This window comes from Hemicordylus capensis, chromosome 4 (assembly GCF_027244095.1).
Source record: "Hemicordylus capensis ecotype Gifberg chromosome 4, rHemCap1.1.pri, whole genome shotgun sequence".
In the NCBI taxonomy this organism is placed as follows: Eukaryota; Metazoa; Chordata; class Lepidosauria; order Squamata; family Cordylidae; genus Hemicordylus; species Hemicordylus capensis.
Genome location: NC_069660.1, coordinates 139,159,610 through 139,177,588, shown reverse-complemented (window position 1 = coordinate 139,177,588; position 17,979 = coordinate 139,159,610). Strand labels below are relative to the sequence as shown.

Here is a 17,979-nt window from a genome sequence, read left to right as displayed (position 1 = left end):
TCTTAACATGTTTCCTCTTTTAAACATTGCTATTTTATTTTATTTTGCTTTGTGTTTGTAGCATGCTCCCCCACCAAAAATCTCATTTTGTACTGGGCACACTTGCTGCAAAATAAGGCTTTGCAAATCAGTTCTTCTGAGGCACTTCTGAGGAAAGAATAGATGTGAAATCACCTTCTCCATGCAAACACTGGTGCTGAGTTAATGTGGAATGCTTTGGCAGCACCAACACTTCTTTACATCACAGCAGTGCTGCATTAGTCAGGATGTGCAGTGTGCAGAAGCAATCTTGCAGTTCTTTGTATCCCAGCATGTATCTCAATTCTTTGTATCTCTACAGGGGGTAGTGTAGACATTATTGGCAATGAGAGGATGCTGAACATTTTAAAATCATAGCCATAGAGTAAGTAGCATCAAATGTTTTATGGCTAATAGACCCCAAATACAGCAGAATCCAAGCCAAACAAACAAGAAAAGGTTCAGAGAGGCATACAAGAAACAATAATACATTATAAAAGGCAACTCTATGACCCATATGTACTGTAGATTGGCAGAAAATACTAGTACAGAGTGCACAAATAGGAATTGAGAACTTTTTTTGCCATTTTACAACCTTTTAATAAAACTTAATATACCTTCAAATGCTGCTTTTGTACTTGAAAATTCAAATGGCCAAGCATTAATAAATGTTATAAGTCCATGGAACCCATCCTTTAGATGGTGCCAGGTCACAGGTACGTCATTGTCCTCTAGTCGTTTCTTGTACAATAGTCCATCATCTCTTAAGATGTCGTATTCACAGGTTAAAATGTATGTTTCAGGGAGCTGTTGAATAATAGCATCCTCATCTAAAATAGGTGATAGCAAAGTTTCATCATCAAGTCTCGCTTTTTTAAACAATTCTTTCCTAAATGGAGCAGGCGCTAATGGTTCATAGCCTCTGGCTTTAAATTCTTCTGGAATGCAATCTGCACCAATCCATTTGTTGTATTTCTCCCTCATGTCCTCAGGAACATGAGCATTTTTCAATAATTCGTCCACATCCACTACTTCCTCGTTTAAATATTGAAAGCCAAGTTTAAGTCCTCGTTTAGAGGTCAAGCCAGGACCAAAACGGTTTTGCTGATAGGATGGCAAAATAACATTCACTATCTGCAAGAGTGGGTACAGCAGGACTTGGGCTCGAAGCTTTAAGGGATAGTCTCTTTTCACCAGTTCTCGGCTAATAGCAGCACAAATTGAGCCTCCGCAACTTTCCCCAGCAAGGATGATACGATTGGGATCCACTCCATAGTCTTTTGCATTCTTCATAAAATATTTAGTGGCAGTGAGGCAATCTGTCAGCTGGATCGGATGTTGGTACTCCGGACCTAAACGATACCTGAAACATCAATCAAAGCATTGTGTCTCAACCTTTGTCAAAATGTTGGTGTCTCAGTATGGCTGGCCCTACCATTAGGCATGGTCAGATGGCCTAGTTCGAGCAGCAGATTGTGGAGTACCATTAAATGGCAGCAAGTTGTCAATTGTTTAGTTTGTTCTGCTTTTATTAGCCTGGTGGTTGGATGGGGGACACACAATTTGATAACAACATGTCTTGAGCAATAAATCTTACCAGCTACGTTTCTCATCTGTGACTACCAGGTAGCAGCAAAGGCCATTTTAGCTAGCCCCATCAGAGCTTTTAAAAGTTTCATTCCCCCAAAGCATTGTGTGGCTTGATTTCCTTCAGTATAACTAGCAGCCAGGTAGGACAGGGCTATGAAAAGGTTTGACAAATCCCAGGTACCAAGGGGTCATCACACCAAGAAATTTAATTGTGGTGCCTAGACTAGGATACTGAGAGGTAGAGTTATTAAATACTATAATTACCCAAATAAAAGACAATTCTGAATTTAAGACAAGCCCCTTAAAAACAGAGGTTAAACACAGGTTATACTTGTATTTACCCAAAAGGAACAGCACTCAAATTTAAGAAGACAATTCCCTGATTTTTTAACATCAAAGAACTTGCAAAAAACCTAGTATTGGATTCAGGTAAATACCGTAAACTATTTATTTGACTCAAATCATAGGAAACATGGGAAAAATACCAGACTGGGTGTCAAGAAAACATGTCATGAATGAATGAATGACCCCCCACACTCTCTAGCTGATGAAATCCCCTCCAAAGGAGATCCATTTAATCTTCTCCACTGGCCCCTTAAGTAAGGCCTGGGGGAAAATCTCATTTTGACAAACCACTAAGCTGCTGGGTGCTGAAATGTGGATTTAGATTTTGCCTTCTGCTTTGGTGCTTTATGATGATATTATTGGACCCTCCCACTGGTTCCTGCCTGTGAGGAGCACCTGCCCAGCTGGATGGCATCAAGGGCATCAGTGGAGACAAGCCTGGTTCCACGTGAAGGTGGTGACACCCATCCCCAGAGGCCGGAAAGAGCCCGGAAGCCCGGGGGCAGGCCACCACCTGGCTGCAGCAATAGCCCCCACCCCTCTGCTTTGACACTGCATGATGTCACTGGGAGAAGGGGCAGGGCCCAGGAGGACAGCAGCTTCAGAGGCTGAGAGGTGAAGTGATGGGTGGAATGACCAGGCATTGGGGGAGGGACCAGGAAGGGAGGCAGCTGATTGCTTTTTGTGTGAGGAGCTCTTTAATAGGCCCACAGCTGATGAGGAGGCGGGCAGCAGAGACAAATTAACTGATGAACTTGCTATAGGGACCCGCCCCACCCCTTCTTTTAAGATCATAGAGTCTGAAGACAATTGTGTTTAGATGAAAATGATGTGGTTCTGTTTAGTTCTGTGTTATGAATATACTTGTGGTTAGTCAGGAGACACTGCAATTAAGTCTTTGTACCTATGTTCATAACAGCAATATGTAAAATATAAATTCAGGTACAGTATTGCTACTTTTGAAAAAGTATATATCTGCATTCAGGCCTCTGGGCAAGTGCAGTATTGAGCTGGCTTTAGGGTAAGGTGATGGTTAAGTTGATTTATATTATGAATCATTGAGTGTAAAGAATTTTTCAGAGGGCAGTAATCAGATTATGTTTTACTTACATACTTACTATTTATTTATTACATTTGTACACCGCCCCAAACTTTAGTCTCTGAGCGGTTTACAATAGTATAAAACAACTTAAAATATATACAAAAACTTTAAACAATTTAACAATTTAAAAATCAGCCATAAATTAAAACCTTAAAAATTTAAAGGACAGAAAAAGCTTGGATGAAGAGGTGGGTTTTCAAATGCTTTCTAAAAACTGTCAGATGTTTACACTTGTTTACACTTTCAAGATGTAGAGTCCACTTTACATGAAACTAGAAGAACATTTAATGTTGAGGGTACTGGTAGACCTGAGGTCTAGTTACAGTTAAGCTGTATTTTTAAAAAGGATGTTGGTGCTTTTCTTGTTATTTAGAGAATTTAAAAGAAGGCAAATAAGTCAGGCTAAATGAAAATATTCTGTAACTACGGGCAATCTGGGTCTCTATATAAAAATACTTGGATGATAATAGATACTTTTCTCAGTGATATACAGTTGGGGTGGCTAAGTTTACATATTGTTAGATCTCTGGTGCTCCTGATTGTATTGTTTTATTTGTGTTAATATAAATATGTGGGTGTGGATGAACATATGTGCATGTTTATATTTTAATTTATTATGTATATTTTGGTAATCTTGTGGTGGTGGTGGTGGTGATAAATCAATATTTTCTTTGTGTCCAGATAACTCAGTTTTGCATCATGAACAGTGGAATTCTATGAACGAAATAAATGACGCAGAGCCAGAACATTTATATATCTTCACTCATTTTTCATATTTTATTCTGTACTTTAAACTAGTTTTATTATTTACTTATCTTCTGTTAATCAAGAGGAGTCTGGGAGGAGCTATGCAGAACACTAAAGCTTTATACCGTGTCTACAGGAATCCATTCCAGCATAAACCCCTGTTTTCTGATTATTATTTTTTAGGGATTGCATTTCTGATAATTTCTGATATTTTTCTAGGGATTGCATTTCTAGGGATTGAAGAGTGCTTTCAAGCACATCTTCACGGCCACATGGGTGAGAAAATTGCTTTGTAAAATAAAATTATAGCTTCTGTTCTTGGGAATGAAACAGCCAGTGTTCACTGCCCAGTATTAGGATTGGTTGAATTTCCCCAAACTCACTTTGGATAAACTTAGAACACATCCAAATCAAAAGAGCCTGGATAATTTTTCCAAGCATATCTGAGGTTCAGCCCTCTCCCACTCCTGCCAGCCCTCATCATCCGCCAAAGCCCTTCCCACTAGCCCCCAAACCACTCTTCCCTTTACTTATCTGTCAGACAGCAAGGGCAGTGGGAGTGGCACTGTATGAGGAGAGGACAGATTTGTTCCCCATTTCCCTCTTACCTACCCCAACATGCTAGGTAGCAATGCACCAGGGCAGAAAGCATTAGGGTGACACAAAGAGAGGGGCAAAGCTCCTCTCCTCTCCCTGCATATTTCTGCTTCAGCTGCTGCCCTGACTCTTAACAGGTAAATAAAGGAGGGAGGGGGAAAGGTGTTTGGAGGATTGGAGGACTTTGGGGAACATAAATTACTTCAGGGACCAAGGAAGGGAACTGGGAACTCATCTCCAGCTCAGACTTTTATCCAAGCTGAAGAAAAATTGGAGGGTTTTAAAAGCACACCACTAATTTGAAAAGGATTTTTAAAAAACAAATCCCCAATGTTCTTCTCTAAGTTAACTTCATTGGCTACACAATAGCACACTCTGCACTCCCATACACACACCATCCTGAACATAGCTAGCATAGCTGACCGAAAGATACTTCTGCTGTTCGTTTCATCTGCATTGATCTTAATATGTTGGTCCTGTTCACACAGCATCAAATGTGTAAACTCAGTGCATGAAAGGTGAAGTGGGACTGTGCTCACCAGCCCCACCTCCAACTGCTGCCCTCAGTGCCCCTAGATACAATTTATTGTGGCTTGGGATGCCGGGAGTTGTAGTTCAGCAACTTCTGGAGGACCCCAGGTTGGGGACCACTAGTCTGCATGTTCAGTGGAATGTCTGAAAAGGAGAGCCCACCACATGTGTACTGCTCTATGCATCATGTGGAACATGCAGACATTTGGGGCAGAAGGTGCAGTTGTGCATTTGCTTCTATGCGTTGAGTGTGTGTGTGTGTGGGGGTGGTGCATTAAGAGTCTGTGTAGAAATATCCATGTCAATATCATTTTTGAATGCTCAGTGGTATGTCATTTTCTCTATGGAGACATAAAATGTCTCATTCCTGCACTGTCCGGGTGGGGGGTGGGGGATTAGAAGACCTCCAAGGTCCCTTCCAATTCTAAAATTGGATGACTGTTGTTCATTTGAGCCAGAAGTGTGGGGTGCACATGTTTTAAATTTAATACAACAGCAGCAGCATTTAATTTAGAAGTAGAAAAATAGTGTTTGGAGAGTGAATCTGAAACACACTTACTCAATATACACAACCACTGAATCACTTTCTCGGGCAAGATAGCGACACATTCGTTCATAGGTCCCTGGGGGGAAAAAAGGCTTGAAATGCTCAAAATGTCTTGAGATCAGCGTTCTCCTCACTACACAAGTTTCATTTACATTATCCATGTTGAGTTTTGAGAACTTGGCGAAGGCTGTTTTTACCTGCTTGTAAAATGATTTTGCTCAGCATAGGGGAAGCGTCTGAGGTCAGTGCCATGTGTTATAATAAGGCAAGTCCAAAATTTGGTGCATGTCAACATTTGCATATTTTCAGCAATGCTCCCAAATCCATAGTTTGCAGCTTGTTCAGAATGGCGTCCAGTTCAGTTTTATTTTTATGAACCCCCCTCCCCCTGTGGCTACCTACGCTCCTCCCACATCATTGCCAACCTTCAGGAAAGGCTGTGGGGGGCAGTCTGGGCAGAGCAGAGCAGATGCAAGATGAGAAAAATGGCTTCCACTTGCACTGCTGTGTGATAATTGCTGTGGATGTTACCTATTGGGTTTAGGAAACAGCATCCATCTGTACTCATCTTTCCTGCTCCCCAGCAAATAATGTATTCAGATACTCCAACCCTTCTTGATTAGTGAGAGCATTTTTGAAAAATATCTGGGGGATGACCAGCAATTATGGATCATAATACATGGGAAATTAGCAAAGAGAAATGGCATGGTCATTAGGGCTGTGCATAGCATTGGGCAGATAATTGGACTTGACAGCATGCAGACTCTATCAGGGCATTTTTTCATTTGATACAATCATGAAGAACTTGCCCAATAAAATGAGACCATTCAGTACAATACAATATCATACTGTCTTTAGCAGACTATATTGTGGGCGGTAGCTGGGGCTTACACAGCAGTGGACTCCCTTCTATCTTCTAACTGGAAATTGGCTGCCTTCTGGGCAGTCACAGTGGCTATGCTATAAAGGCTGCCTTTTTTCTCACATCAATTGCCCCACAATACTCTGAGAAATGAAGCAATGTCATGATGTTGCATCCTTTCCCTGGTGCATTACTGGGTGGAAGGATGGCTGTGTCATGGAGTAGACATCCCCACCCCCAGTAATGCACCAGGGAAAGGATACAGTGTCATGATGTGGCTTTCCTTTATTGTGAGATGATCCCATCATTGTGAGGTGATGCTAGGGGGGAAAGGTGAATGACAGATGAATTCCAGTTAGGAGGAAGCCTAATGTTCTCCTATCAGGTAAGGCCACCACTCCCATCGATTCATTAAACGAATATAATATACTAGTATTTTTAAGCCCGTTATGATAACGGGCGCTAGCTTTTAATGCATCAAATGATAATATAATTTGATACATCTAGTCCCCTATGTATCAGGTGAACAATACACTTAATCAGCATTATGTTAGATCAACCCCAATCTGTTTTGTTTTTTGTTTTGTCAGTGTGCAGCCATAATGATTATTTTAGCTAATAGCTGTGGGCTTCCGAATTCTGGGAGCTCTTTTCTTTTTTGGATCCAGGAGTAATTCTGGCCATAACCACTCTCCATTTATTATGACTTAAAAAGCAAATGTTAAAATTATATGAAACAACTTACTGTTGCATCCAAACATTCCACAGCCTCCATGTATATAGAGAAGTCCTCTTCTTAGCCCAGTATAGGGACCTTTTGGATGGTAAATTCTTACAGGCAGATGCTCAAACTTTGCATCCTTGATTAAGAGCTTTGGGTCTTTCCCTGGTTGTGGGATATTCATTAAAAATCTAATGAAGTGAATTTGGCTGCAGATCCCCATTTTCTCAAAAAGCTTGCCCTGTTTTGTGGTGAGAGACGAAGATAGATCAGAAATACATACATGAGGTTGTAAATATCAACTTAAATAGCCTTTCAATTCACTGTATAATAGAAAGAAAACCCTCTGAAACCAAATGATTTTAAATAAATGGACCAGTGGTGACTATCTTACTGGTGAGATATCTTACTGGTGACTATCTTACTGGTGGAGAGCGCAGGGCTCCATACTCGCTGTATACCAGTTGCACACCAAATGTCTGTCCATTCCAATTTTTGAGCAAAAATAAAAAAATCCTTTTGGGGGAGGCAAATTATTTGCTCCTAAACTCATTAATTATTACATTTTTTCACATTCTGTTGCTCCTGTTTGCTATTGTTTTGGTGCAGTACTTCCCAGTGAGAACCCCTACTAGTTGGGGATCATATGGTGAATGTGATGATGTCATAGCGATAGGTTTCCAGTCTGATTTGACTACGTGGCAACATTGCTACAATTCCAGTCTTAGTTGACTACGTGGCAAAGCAGTTCAGGAAGTCTTGTCCTCACCCTGCTTTCACCCCTTTTCAGTTAAGGTCTTAGAACAATCACTGAAAGAAGGCTGTGTTCTGTGCTCTGTCAATTCCCCTGGATCAGGACCAATGAGTCTTGGGCCATGATCAAGCCAGCTTCTGTGCCAGCTCTCCCTGCCAGGGGCTCTCTAATAAAAGATGTGATGTACTGTCAGCAAACTGCTAAACTCAGAGAAAGAGAATAACCACCAAAGGTGCTTTTGTTAGACCTATTGTTTTGTTACTTAAGGAAGTATATCCTGCTGTTCTGTTAACATACTGTTGTGCTGCTTTTACTTGAATCTATATAAATGACTTGCAATAATAGACTAGATCTGCCTTTGCTTTGCATACATCATTGAAACTGCTTTTTATTATGTTTGACTCTTAGTACCACAAGCTAGCCGGCAACTCAAATATCCTAGACTTGCTGTCTCCTGGAACTGCCCCACCAAATGCTCTCTACCCCCTTCCCAGTACAGGAGAACCCAGTTATTTGTAGGGGTTCTGTTCCATCAGGGAGATGGATAGCGAATCCGTGAATAATGGGGCATTGAAGTGAATGTAAAGGGGGGGTAGGTTCCTGCACTGATCCAAATCACCTCCAAATAACCCCCCAAACAGACAAAACAGGCCAAATGAAGTGCCCTACCATGCCCCACCTTCCTCAGGAGTCCAAAGATGCCCCCCCCAGTAGAAAATCAGCTGAAAATCGCTCCCCCCACTCCATTTAAAAAAAGAAATGAACCATGAAATGGCTACCGAAGTCAAAATAGTAGCCAGAAATAAACTCTGAGGTCATTTCCACCCCCGCCCACCCCCAACCTGTGGATATGCAGGTTTAACCCTTTTCCTGCTGCCTCCCCCCCCCGCATATTCCAAGGTTGGGTGTCCATTACATGACAAGATACGCATAAATGCTGGACCTGTAATTAATGAGGTTCTCCTGTATTTCACACCTCCTCCAGATAGGTGCCCCAAGGACAGTAAAAGCTGTGATTCGCACAACAAAGAGTTCTTCAGGCCCTTTGTATAGGATCCACTCACAAGAACACCAGTGTTTATCATATGAAACCAATGTGTGTAATCTGTGAGCCTTCCCTTAGAAAGTTAGTTTATTTTGTCATGAGAATTCGTGTTTATGACTTGACCTATGGACATGTATGGATACCCATTCTGGATGTTATCTTGGTTCAAGGAACCCCATGACCAGATCAGAGGGTCAAATGACTATAAGGGGAACTGCAGGCATCAATAGTTTAGCCATTCTTGACCCTGCTAGGCGGCCCCATAGAAACAGGAGTCCACCAAAGACACAGTTCTTTCGGCAACTCTTTCTGCGGAGAGGGAGTTGGGGCATAGCTGATGTCTCCATCTTTGTTCTGGAGCTGCAGACGTGCCAGTCACCTGCAAGTTTGCCCTCAGCACTCACAAGCAATGCTCACAAGCATCAGCCATGCACCTGACCTTATGTCAAGATCCGATAAACATGCCTTCAATAGCCTCTCTGATTTTCCTCGTTTCCATCCAACTCTCCCTCCTCCCTTCTCTGGTGATTCAGCTTGCCTGAATGTGCTTTCTCCCCTCCTTCCCTTCCTTCTATCCACCCCGCTCCTTGAACTCCTCCCTCCCTTCCCTCCAGGAATGTTAAGAATGTTTTTAACTTGTTGCCAGCCATAGTACTGACTGAACACGCATTCAACGCATAGCCAGTTATGATTCAATACACACTGAGACTGCTTAAAGTATGATTTGCCTTATGTTAGGTTACTATTTAGTTCAATAAAGCTTTAATATTTTTTTTAATAAAGTCATAGTTTTGGTCTTGCTTTGTCTTTCTACCAGTCTGATCTGTGATTCCCATACCAAGAACCACTAGGTGTTGCTAAACTACTCTTCACTCCAGTGTATATTTCATAAGCATACACAGAATGCAAAAGTGACATTGGCGAATAACAACTGCCAAAAATGTTCATGAAAAGTGCCTCCCATATTCTCCTAAATAAGGCAGTAGACCCTTCACATGCCAGTCTTTTCAGATGAGGAAGCTCGCAGATTTAACTAACCCTATGATCTTTATGGCAAGCAAGTCTTAATGAACTCTGTGGGACTTACTCACTAGTAATCATTTGTATTTGAAGTCTAGTTAGGGTTGCAATCTTACACGTTCTTATTCCATTTGGGGAATTTAGCCTTCATCTGTGCCCAAGAATAATGCTGTACAAACCATGTCTTCTGCTTTGAATGTTGGCCTCTGTGTTAGGCAAACAGGACAGTCATGCAAGCAGGGGTATTTAAGTTTTCAGTTTGGGAAAGAGCAGACAGTACCCCGTGCACTTACATTCTGTATGAATTCAAATTGCTCCTACAGAAAGCTATGGTTCCAGGACAAAGGAAAAGTTGTATGAAACCCCAATGTAATCAGAGCAACTCTGGGCTACTAAAGCCATCACACTTGGATGGCTTTAAAAGTGGCTTAGACAAATTCATGGAGGACAGGTTTATCCGTGGCTACTAGTCTGGTGGCTATAGACCATCTCCAGCCTCAGAGGCAAGATTCTTCTGAATACCAGTTGCAGGGGATGCCTCTAAATACCAGTTGCAGGGGAGCAAGAGCAAAAATGAGGCACGCATGTTGACCATTTGCGTGGCAACACTGAAAGGGGCTGCAAAGAGCAACGCTGCAGCCCCACGCCAATGCTTTTTGGGAGAGCGCTGGCGGGGGTGGGGAAGTGGCAGGACAGGGATGGGCAGGTAAGAGGGACCTTCCCTGCCCCTTAAAGCAAATCCCGCCCCCAGCCTCCTGGGAGTGCACAGAACCAGTTCCGTGAACCTCCCTATGCTAGAGTCCTTCTACTTTGTGCTCCTAAACATCAACCTACAAGTTTTCATGCCACTGGAATGCTTGAGTTCTAGGACTCAAGAGGCCCTGTTTCTTTGTTCTCTGCTTTTTACCTTGAATTAGAAACACTGGCGGAGCAAGCCACCCGGAGGCCCATGTTCCTCCCGCTGGTGGTCTCCCCCACCATGCCCCCTGCGCCTGATGTCAGACACCATGTCAGATGCAGGGGGCATGGCTTCATTCACAAATGTGGCCGTGTTCCCTGTTTGACAGCAAATACTGGCCAGCACTGCATTCGCAGTGTGGCTGGGAGCTGCTCTCGCTGCCTCTAAAGGAAGGGAGAGCATTCCTGGCTGTGCTGTGAATGTGGCGCTGGATGGTATTTGCTCCCAAATGGGGCCTGCAGCCCTGTTTGTGAGAGAAGCCGTTCCCCCTGCATCCATCTGACGCAGGGGGAGCAGCAGCTTTGTTTGCAAACTGAGCCATGCGCCCTGTATGGGAGCAAATACCATCCAGCGCCGCATTCACAGTGTAGCCAGGGAGAGCAGCTCCCAGTCATGCTATTTGTTGTCAAATGGGGAATGCGGCCCCATTTGTGAACAAAGCCACACCCCCTGTGTCTGACATATGACACGGGGTGTGGCTGGAGTGCCAGGTGTGGCCTTTGGTGGAAGATGGTCAGGGTTCTTTGAACTTGTTTGCTCAATGGTGGCTCCGCCCCTGATTAGAAACACTATAACTAGCCACCACACTCAGAGGTGCACCTAGGTAATTTTGGAGCCTGGACTTAAAGGCTTTTGGAGGCTCCCCTCCCCTGCAAATTAAGCATCATCATGCTCGCCCAGGTGACCACAGCACCCGGGACATACTAAAGAGGATTTGGGGGCTCCCAGGGGTTGTGGACAGGGGCGTATATATAGGGGGGCAGGGGGGGCATGTGCCCCGGGCGCCACTCGAAGGGGGGGCGCAATTTCTTAAAATTAAATAATTTTTTAAAAATGGCCACCAAAAACAAAATGGCCACTGGGCATGCTCAAATGGCCTCTGTGAGGCCCTAGGGCATGCCACGCCTCGCAGAGGCCATTTGAGCATGCACAGTGGCCATTTGTTTTCAGCAGCCATATTTTATAAAAAAAAATATTTTTTAAATGACCACCGCACATGTTCAAATGGTGCCTGTGAGGCCCTAGAGGCCAGTGGGAGGAGGGGGAAACTTTGCAGACCCCCCACAGCCTTTAAGATGTCCCCCAAAGGGGCTACAGGTAATTTTTTTTTAAAAAAATTAATATAATATGTCACTGTACACATATTCAGATTGGCACTATGTACAGAGAATAAGGGCTTGTGAATACTGAGCTGAAGTTTATGAGCTAAGATTGTATCCATTTGCTCTTACTTTGCTTCTTGTGATAAGTGAGTTAAATGTGATGTCTTAATAATATGGCTATTAATGGTCAGTTTGTCTTTGAATCAATGTGAAATCCTTAGTATTAAGGCCCACTGGGACTTTCTTGCTCTTTCTCTCATTTTTACTGTCTTTCTGAAATACTAGAATATATTCCAAGCAGTGACACAGTTTACTCTGCATATCATTTAATTATTTTCAGAGTATCTGGGAAAAGTCAAATTCTCCATTTATTTTTAAAACTTATGTAATCGTGATGCTACAATGCATAGCAGAGAATTAGAAAGGCAATTCTTTTAGTTTTTCCAAATACAACTCCGCATAATATTTGGGGATTTCATGAGCCCCAGCATACTGAAATTTGTCATTTTCCAGCATTTTAACCTGAGCTATCCAAACAAATTAATGATAGCCCCACAATTTGGATAGTTTTAAAAAATAAATCTGAAGTGGTAGATAGGAGCTTGACCACATGTATGATATTGGTAATTTTTGTAATTTTTGAAATTTTTTAAATAAAAGTTTTCTGAAATATGTGTGTCAGTCAGATGTATGTTGGGGGGGGGGGGTGGCGGGGGGGCAGGCGCAATTTCAGAGCTTGCCCTGGGCGCCGTTGTGGAGGCCACTGGTTGTGGAGGCCCTGGACTTCGGGAGTCCAGGAGTAAGAGCGCCATACAGATAACTCAGTGTGCATTATCTTCTTCTGTTAATCTTTGTCTACAGCAGGGCTACTCAACCTCATCAGATTTTGGCTTACAACTCCCATCATCCCTGACTATTGGCCACTCCACCCATCCTTTATTGGACCCTTGCAGGGAAATACACATGCTTCTCCAGCCCTGAATCTCGAGTCTGAAATAAAAAAAGGAGCCTGCTACCAGAAGTGGGCTCCATAGCTGAGAAATCTGCTCAAGACTGCCCTGCAACCCCTGGAGGATGCAGCAGCAAGAAGTCTTCACAGTAAGTGAAGTAATGCTTTGTTTTCTGCTACTGCATCCTCCAGAGGTTCCAGGCAAGATCTTAGCAGATTTCTTGAAATTTCTTGGAGATGAAGCTCGACTGCTAGCCTGGTGCTGCCTTCTTGCCTTTGGAACTGACTGGTGGCACATGCTGTGCACCAGCCCTTCTTGGAACTTGGTCTCTGGTGGCACACAGTTGCTGTGGATCTTGTGGACTGAAATGCTGGCTGAGCAGTCTCCAGACACTTCCTTGGACCTGCAGTTAAGCTCTTACTGCAGCATGGAAGCCAGGATCTTCTTGCCTAAGAGCTATCCCCTTCTCCACGCTCAGTGCAAGAGAAATATAATCTGCTCTTGTTTCTAATCTCCTTCCCTCCATCTTTCCCCTACTGTTTCATTTCCACCCTGCCTGCCAGCAGTACTACAGCATCAGTCTCCGCCCCCCTCCTTTGCCTCCACACAGCTTTGAAATCTGTTAATGCAACTAATATTCAAGCCTGGTCATGTTGTCATGCTCTGATGGTAAACCTTATTCCTTTCCTTTGAAAGGTCTTTGTCCTTGGACTCTGTTTGCCCATCTGTTGGCCACAGGAACCAAAGAGTCCCCCTAGCATTCAAGTCATTCCTCCAGCTCCAAGGTGAAAGGACTTCCCTCAGAAAACTTGCACTGGTATGCCAGCAAAGGGAACAAATTGTTAAACATGAGTCTGAACAACTGTGGTAACAACTCTTACTTAGGGGGGAAAGTCCTCTAGAAGCTGTTGGAAGTAAATACTGGAAGTTACTTCCCTGCAAACATGCATAAGATTGGGTTGTAAAACTGTTTCACTATAAAGAGAGAAATGCAGCCCACTTTCTCAACAGAGCATCATACCAAACTGTACCATTTTATAATCACATCCCTCTGAAGAAACAAACAAGTTAACAAAGGAAACAGAATAATTACTCCTTCTACACTTACCAACCGGAATGCCCAAATGATCGCCAAATGGAACATTCGAAGCTTTATGGGGTCCCTGCTTCCTAAAGGGATTTTGATTTTCCAGAATGCATAAACAAACACACACAATTCCAGAAACAAGACAGGAATGCCAATATACAAGCACAATGCTGACAGCATGTGAAAATAGCTCATTGTCCTTTGCTAAGATGATCTGAACTAAACGATTGAGCTTTCTTGGCAAATGTAGTTTGTAAACTGCCAGACCAGTTATAGCACCTCAGGTAAGATTGCTTTGTTACCACACTGAACAAAATGGGAGGTCACAGTATGAGTGAATCATCCTGCATCCTACACCATCCTGTAATTGGGAAATAGCAATGCTAAGCCAAGAAGGATATAATTCCTTCAAGTCATGTACATGGGTAGTTTGATGTTTTCAGACTGATGATGGTTGATGAGCTAGCTGGTTGGAATGTTGGGAATGTCTGCTCCATACACGGTCCCACCAAATTGTCTCTTTTGTTGCCCATATTGTAAAACAACCAGAAATGCTGGCTTACATACTATGCAGCCAGCTGCACAACCAAGAGGATACAAGTGTGCTTTCTCTGTAGCACTCACCACTGAACGACTCTGTGAATCAGAGCAGCTGTGTGCAACTCCCTGTGTTCCGAAAGGGGGCCAGGCACAGCTGCTCTGATGCACAGCATCCTTCAGACGGAGCCTCCCCTACCTGTACTACCAGCAGTGACAGAGTGGTGGCTGTTGCACAGTCAGTGAGCCTGTGTCCCTCTTGGGTATAGGTGCACTCTGCAGTTTGTGAGCTGCTGTTTTTATGACTGCTTTAGAAAGTGCTCTCAGTTCTCCCATTTTCTAGTTCCTTCCACAAACATCGCTTATCACCAAAATTTCCACCTTCTCAAAAAAACTTTCACTTGACTTCTACCAGCCAGCATCACCTTGAGACTTACCTTGGCTGCCACAATGTTTGTCTCAAGTACCTCAATTTATTTAACTATGTGGGATTTTAGCCTCCTCTTCCCCAAACACTGAGGGCACTTAGTGGGATGAAAGTGTCTCAAAAAAATTATCTGAAGATTCTCAGGGGGAGAATATGAGGTGGGAAATTCTGAGAATTATCTGCTGAGCCTTAAAGCATTCTTTGAATATTTATTGAAAAATTATCATGCAATCATTTCCAGAAATTGAGTTTTCTGGAATAAGAAGTAAGGAGCCATCTTGGATAGATATGCAAATTTAAATTATTCCTGTGTGAAAAATGGTGACAAGATGGGGATTTGGAGAATAATTCTCCAAAATCCCATCTTCTCACCATTTTTATACATTCTATTTATAATTTTTATAATTCTCCAAAATATTCTCCTCCCTCCTTGGTGAGAAACTATTGAATACATTCAAATTGGAGAATATTCATTTCCAAGTCTAATGAAACATGCAACAAATGTGAACTTCTTTAAATGCCAGCATTGCTCCAGCATGAACACCTCCTCTGTGACCATGCATTTACTGTGTGCCACAGTCAGGAATAACAGTGCATCACCTTCAATGCTGATAAAAGTAATATAAAAAGTGGTCCGGGGTCTGCAAAGTGCTATGCAGAGGAGTTGCTCTGGGTGAGCCCGGTGAATCTGGGTTGACTCCTCCCAGAGACTAAACCATTGTCAGCCTGATGGCATTAGCCAACAGCTCTATTAGCCCTACTGACATCCACTCCCACTCAGCAGGTTGCCTAATAGTTACCAGGAACTCATTATAAATTACACATGGTTGTTTATAAGGTTATGCTGTATAATCACTTGATGTGGAATGTGAAGCAACCTATTTAAACCAAGACTCTCCCTTTCAAAACCTAATACAGATATAAGGAAGAAGAGAGGGACTACCTGAAGATAAGCTACCTAAGATCTTCACTGATTGGTTATGGATTATACTCCTCCCTGTTTTTGTTTTTACCTGTAACATCACAAGTTTCTTTAATAAAAAATATAACCAGGTTTTAAAAGAACTTATACTTTAACTGTATACGCAGTGAATTTTGAAAGCAGTATGACTATCAGGTTATGGTAATGTGTAGCTTGTAATGGAGTATCATCTCTCCTGAGAGATGACTGGTACAGAGCCAGCTCTCTAGAAAGTTGGGAACACACAGTTGTCCCTCACCAACTGCGAGGCTTCCATTCCTGGAAACTCTTGCAGTTGGTGAGGCATAGGATTACATTGTAAACCAGGGGTTAGAGGAATTGCGAGTGCTGAAGTGCCCTAAAGCACCCCCAAAAGGTAATAAATCCCCTGTGACCCCAGAAATGACCCTCTGAATCCCCCAAATCAGTCCCAACCCCCCAACTATCCCCCCAAATCACCCCTGACCCCTGTAAATGACCCCTGACCCTCAGATTGACCCCGGAAACCAGCTTTTAAAAATGGCTGATTTTTTTTTAATGGTGCCAACCACAAATCCTCATGTCACGATTAGTGAGGGGGGTGACAGTTTGCCAGTTGCAGATACGCAAATCTGCAACTGGGAAACCCGTGGTTGGCGACGGACAACCATATCCTTCACACCTGATAATCAAAACTGGCTCTCTTGTTTCAGTTATAGACCAATCAGAAATGATATTTTCATGTATGTATCAGAATCTGGTGATTGTGCTACTTCTGGAACATAGAAAGCTGCCTTATGACGGCCTCTGACTCAGTAGTCAGACTCTTGGTCCATCTAGTTTAGCATTGTCTACACCGGGGATTCTCAACGTTGGGTCTCCATATGTTATTGGACTTCAACTCCCATAATCCCCAGACCCAGTGGCCTTTGGCTGGGGATTATGGGAGTTGAAGTCCAATAACATCTGGGGACCCAACGTTGAGAATCCCTGGTCTACACCATGGATTCTCAGCACTGGGTCCCCAGATGTTATTGGACTTCAGCTCCCATAATTCCCAACCAAAGTCCACTGGAGCTAAGGATAATGTACAATTTTATTTTTATTATTATTAAAACTTTTATACCGCCCTTCCAAAAGGCTCAGGGCGGTTTACATTAAAACAATAACATCTGGGGACCCAATGCTGAGAATCCCTGGTCTACACTGACTCACAGCAGTTCTCCAAGGTTTCACAAAGCACATGCTTTCCCACTGGGCTAGCACTGGTTTCTCAACATTGCTCTCAGTTCACCCATTTTCTAGTTCCTTCCACAAACATCTCCACATTATCACCAAAAGCTCTCTTCTTAAAAAAAACCCTTCACTTTGCTTCTTCCAGCTTCACTTTTAGACAAATCCCTGAAATAATATCTGTCTCATGGAGGTCACTTGACTATTATTATTTATATACTGCATTTCATTTTATTTAACTATGTGGGGGTTTAGCCTATTCTTCCCCAAAGACGAAGGGTATTCAGTAATTGCATGATAAAAACATGCAATTAATGTGGGCTTCTGTAAATGCCAACATTGCTCCAGTGTGAACTCTTCCCGTGTGGCCATGAACATACTGAGCACTACAGTCAGTAGCTATGTTGCTGCAGCTTCTAGGCTGCTAAAAGTAATCTTAAAGGTGTTCTTGAATCTGCAAAGTACTTTCCAGAGGAGTTATTCTGTGTGGTAAATGGTTTGGTGAATCTGGCGTGACTCCTCCCAGAGTTCTGGTGAGCTTCACATGTCACGGAAAACCAGTAGCTTGGCTGAACCACTGGTTCCTGGAGTACATGTGGGAGCCTGACCTCTGGTGTCAGAATGGCCATACTGGCATTGACATATTGTTTGAACCTGCCAATGTCTACATATTCTATCTGACTTACAGTTCCAAACTCAACATCTGTAACCTAGACTTGAAGTCTTACAGATGGATTCTGAACCATAAGTAGGGTGGAACACTCAGTAGCCAACCCCACCCCTAGAAGGTGAGTTCCCACATGCACTCTGGGAACCAGAGAAGCATCCGTTTTCTGTGATGTGTGAAGCTGGCCTAATTCATCTT

The 17,979-nt window shown here is 42.9% G+C and overlaps 1 protein-coding gene across 1 annotated transcript; it reads right to left on the bottom strand.

Moving 5' to 3' along the window:
* Positions 1-606: 606 nt before the first annotated feature.
* LOC128324964 (arylacetamide deacetylase-like 4) lies at positions 607-14,074 on the bottom strand. Its single transcript, XM_053250224.1, has 4 exons — positions 13,999-14,074; positions 7,085-7,301; positions 5,490-5,553; positions 607-1,381 (listed from the first exon to the last, which is right to left on the bottom strand). The coding sequence occupies exons 1-4, from the start codon at positions 14,032-14,034 to the stop codon at positions 607-609; spliced, it is 1,092 nt and encodes a 363-aa protein (XP_053106199.1). The 5' UTR covers positions 14,035-14,074.
* Between the last annotated feature and the right edge of the window lie 3,905 nt (positions 14,075-17,979).

What these genes read in the sequence shown, in the direction of transcription:
- LOC128324964 (XM_053250224.1), bottom strand. Translation starts at nt 14,034, where the DNA reads ATGTTCCATTTGGCGATCATTTGGGCATTCCGGTTG. An exon ending in TCATTTGGGCATTCCGGTTG is followed by an intron (nt 7,302 to 13,998) that starts GTAAGTGTAGAA and finishes ACCACAAAACAG; the next exon opens with GGCAAGCTTTTTGAGAAAAT. An exon ending in TGGAATGTTTGGATGCAACA is followed by an intron (nt 5,554 to 7,084) that starts GTAAGTTGTTTC and finishes TTTTCCCCCCAG; the next exon opens with GGACCTATGAACGAATGTGT.